The 3,689-nt window shown below is 36.8% G+C and overlaps 1 protein-coding gene across 1 annotated transcript; it reads right to left on the reverse strand.

The window, feature by feature from the left end:
• Positions 1–413: 413 nt before the first annotated feature.
• On the reverse strand, positions 414–1,304 carry LOC116128426. The gene is made up of 2 exons (XM_031414150.1): positions 1,103–1,304; positions 414–988 (listed from the first exon to the last, which is right to left on the reverse strand). The coding sequence occupies exons 1-2, from the start codon at positions 1,302–1,304 to the stop codon at positions 414–416; spliced, it is 777 nt and encodes a 258-aa protein (XP_031270010.1).
• Positions 1,305–3,689: the final 2,385 nt, after the last annotated feature.

A 3,689-nucleotide genomic window follows, 5' to 3' on the forward strand; every position in this document is an offset into this window, starting at 1 on the left:
TGCTGCAAAGAGAGCTTGAGCAGGAGCATTAGGATCACGTGAGTTTCCTGAGTATGATTGAGTATTACTGACTGGAGAAGCAGTTATCTGGGCTGAAGAAGGACTGTAGTTACCATGATTTGTGTTCATAAACCACTGATACTTATAGTCAAAGCGGTGATAACATTGCAAGGCTGAGTGACCATTTTTCCCACATACTTGACAAATTAAACGAGGCTTGAAGTACCCTCTGCCTTGACCTCTGCCTCTCATCCCATTGTTCTTAAACTGACCAGCACCAGGAGTAGGATATTGAGTAGGAACAAGATGAGGAAAGGTGGTAGAATACATGGCTACATTAGAGGGTTGTTGTAAATTCCATGGTGTTGATAATTCAACATTCCTTGTGAAGACATAGGTGAAGGGTTAGAGTTCTACGATGTAGTTGGTTGAATAGTAGAGGGAGAACCAATATTATGAGGTATAACTCCTCCAGCCCTGGTATTTTGGAATTGTGGTACAAAAGGAATTTGGAACTGTGACACACCTCCAACATCACTTGAAGCTTGTTTTGTGGCTAGTAGTGCAGATGACATACCATGAAAGTTAGACAATATACTATTTTGCTTCTCAGTTCTCATCTCATGTTTGTGGAGTAGTATTTGTGCTTCTTGGAGAGTGGCAGTACTACTGTTAGCCACCAAATTAGCTACCATTGCATCAAACTCTGGACCTAAACCGTCTAGAATGTATAGCAACAATTCCTCATCTCCAATTTGAACTCCACTAGCCACTAGTTCATCCCTTAACTCTTTCATTTTCAAAATATACTCATTAACACTCATAGACTCTTTCTTAGTGCTTTGCAATAGATTTCTCAAATGAAGTGTTCTCACCTTTGAGAAAGACTGAAAATGCAACTCTAATGTATTCCAAATTTCATACGCATTACCGCACTTAGCAACATGTCTAAACATAGACTCGGTAATGGAAGAATTTAACCAGCTAACTAGAAATTGATATGTCTTTTTCCAATCAAAGTACTTAGGGTTAGGTTTCTTGATTATTCATTCAGAATCTTGAATTTGTTCAGTTAAAAACATAGAAGGGCATACATGCACACCTGTGAAGAAGCCATCAAGTGCATAGGAGGTTAACGCAGGTAACACCTGGGATCTCCAATGACTGTAGTTTCTTTCCCCAAGCTTGATTGATAGAGTTGGAAGAGAAGAATGGGCAACTGAACTCAGCGCATTTGCACTGTTAGGTAGCTCGTTCACTATCTTGGATCTAGAATTCAAGGATCCAGAACTGAGATTGGCCATGGACGTCTGTCTATAGCTCTGATAGCGTGAAGATTTTGATTGGATTCGAAAAGAAAATTAACAAGAATTAAAGAATTCGTGAAAAGCAGTTGAGAATAAACTGCAGATTTTACTTACAGCAGAAAACAGAGGAAGCTGCATTTTTATATCAGGAAGATGATATAAAAACGCTGCCGTATTGTGCTTAGTACAAAACACACCGTATTGGTGTCCTTACAATAAACCCCAGTCTACTTTTACTTTTTACACTTTAACCCAAACTACTATACTTAGCTTTACTTAACATTTCTTTTGCCTAATAAAGACAAGTTCCTAGAGCAACTCCAGATCTTTAAAATATAGTAATGTTCAAACATAAAACAGTTAACTAAAACAGAAGTTGCCAAAACAACCTGCACCAGGAGTTCAAGTTTTGACCTCAAAGTAGCACGATCCTTTCCCTCCTCGCCTTCTTCTAACAGCTATCACCATAAAAAAGAAACATATAAGTTGTCAGCATTCATAGAATGTCAACAAGAACCAAGAGACAAGATTTTGAATTTTGAATTTTGAATGGAAGAAGCTCGCTGGAAATGAAGAGAACGTACATCAAACACACATAATTAGATGCATTGTCGAACATATCAACATTTTAATAATTTGGGGGGTTCAAGTACAACTTGCTTAATAAATTTTTGATAATAAACCAGTAAGTTATTGTTACAAATCCAGCATCATATGCAAGTGGCAAAGAAAAAAACTAGTCTTGATATCGACAAAATGACAAGACGGTGCCATTTTTGCTTGGCCCTTTCTAAATGCTAAGTGACAATCGTTTTCTAATTCTAAGTCATCGTTCACTTTACTCTCTCACTTTACTCTTTCTTAGTTGTACACTTTACTCTTTCTCAATTTTATAAGAACAAATCTCAGATGTAATCTCTATTCATTCAGTTAGAAAACAAAGCTATTGAAATTGTGATTTTCTCTAGAAACTTCAATTTATCTTTCTCAAATTTACATGGTATCAAAGCCATAGACTAGCATCAATGGCGAATCTTTCTTCATCTAACAATTCCACCAGCAACTTGAACGCAGTCATGCAGAGCTCCTTGACTTCTTTCTCTTTAGCTTTTCCAATAAGTCTCTAGGTTGTTCATCCGAAGCTCACACGAGATAATTACTGAGACAATTACCGATTCTGGAAGTCTCAAATTCTTTATGCAGTAGGAGCACATGAGCTTGATGGCCACTTAATAGGTTTTATCTCCTATCCAGAACCTTTAATTGTGTTTGAGCATGAAATCTTAGTTGAATCAACTGAATCTAGGTCAAAAGATGAGATAAAATCTAGTACTGGACAGCGTATTAATCCAACTCATTTAGCTTGGAAAAGCACTGATAAGTTCCTTGTTACTTAGTTATTAGCGTCTATTTCAGAATGCATGTTTAGCTTTGTGTCAAAATGTCAGACTTCTACTGACACTTGACTTACACTTGAACATGAATTTTTTAGTGATTCAAAGGCTAGAGCTCTACATTCGAAAAGTTTATTACAAAATACTCAAAAAGGAAATTTAATAGTTTGTGATTACTTTAAAAAGATGAAAGGAATTGCCGAAAGTTTGAACTCCAGTGGTCAGGTTGTTTTGGATGAAGATTTACTTCAACATATTCTGGATGGATTAGGACCAGAATTTGATGTTGTTGTCGTCAATTTAACATCTAGAATTGGATCTAAATTTGACTCTGTTATGTTGCAAGAAGCACAATATTTGCTGCAAAAGTATGAAATGCATATTGAAAAATTCAACACTGTGGATTTCCTAAATAGTTCAGTACATCTTCATGCAATCAGTAATTCTGGTAATTCGTCAGGCATATCTAGCTCATCAAACGGAACTAATACTTATGTGCCTGCCTCTATTATAACTACAATACCTACTTCACAGCCGGATCAGACCTATTCCTCTTATTATATACCACCCTCTGGATTTGCTGGTTCACCTGGTCACTTTCATCCATCCTCTTATTTAGGACAGTTTGAACCACAGGTTAATACCTACAGACCATCTAGTTTCAATAATTACAACAGAGGTCATGGGAGAGGCAATGCTAAGGGAAGACCTATATGTCAAGTCTGCATCAAGATAGGACATACAACAGTCTAATGTTACCATAGATACAACTCCACTTACAATAGAGCTCCTCCATAGTTTGGATCTCCACCACAATTTGAGTCTCCTAGCTCTTTCAATTCTAAAAATTCTGGAAACTTTCTTCCTGCACACAATTCTTTTGGACATGGCAGTAGGTTTGGATCTGGTAACTTTGGAAATCAATAGGTGCACAATTTTACTACTGGTAACTCTTATACTGGGAATCAATCTCAATTTGTACCTAATC

The sequence above is a fragment of the Pistacia vera genome, unplaced genomic scaffold, assembly GCF_008641045.1.
Source record: "Pistacia vera cultivar Batoury unplaced genomic scaffold, PisVer_v2 Contig20, whole genome shotgun sequence".
In the NCBI taxonomy this organism is placed as follows: Eukaryota; Viridiplantae; Streptophyta; class Magnoliopsida; order Sapindales; family Anacardiaceae; genus Pistacia; species Pistacia vera.

Excerpts from the sequence above, each read along its gene's own strand:
- LOC116128426 (XM_031414150.1), bottom strand. The coding sequence starts at position 1,304 with ATGGCCAATCTCAGTTCTGGATCCTTGAATTCTAGATCCAAGATAGTG. Across the intron at positions 989-1,102 it reads ACTTGATGGCTTCTTCACAG|TTAGCTGGTTAAATTCTTCC; the intron begins GTGTGCATGTAT and ends ATCAATTTCTAG.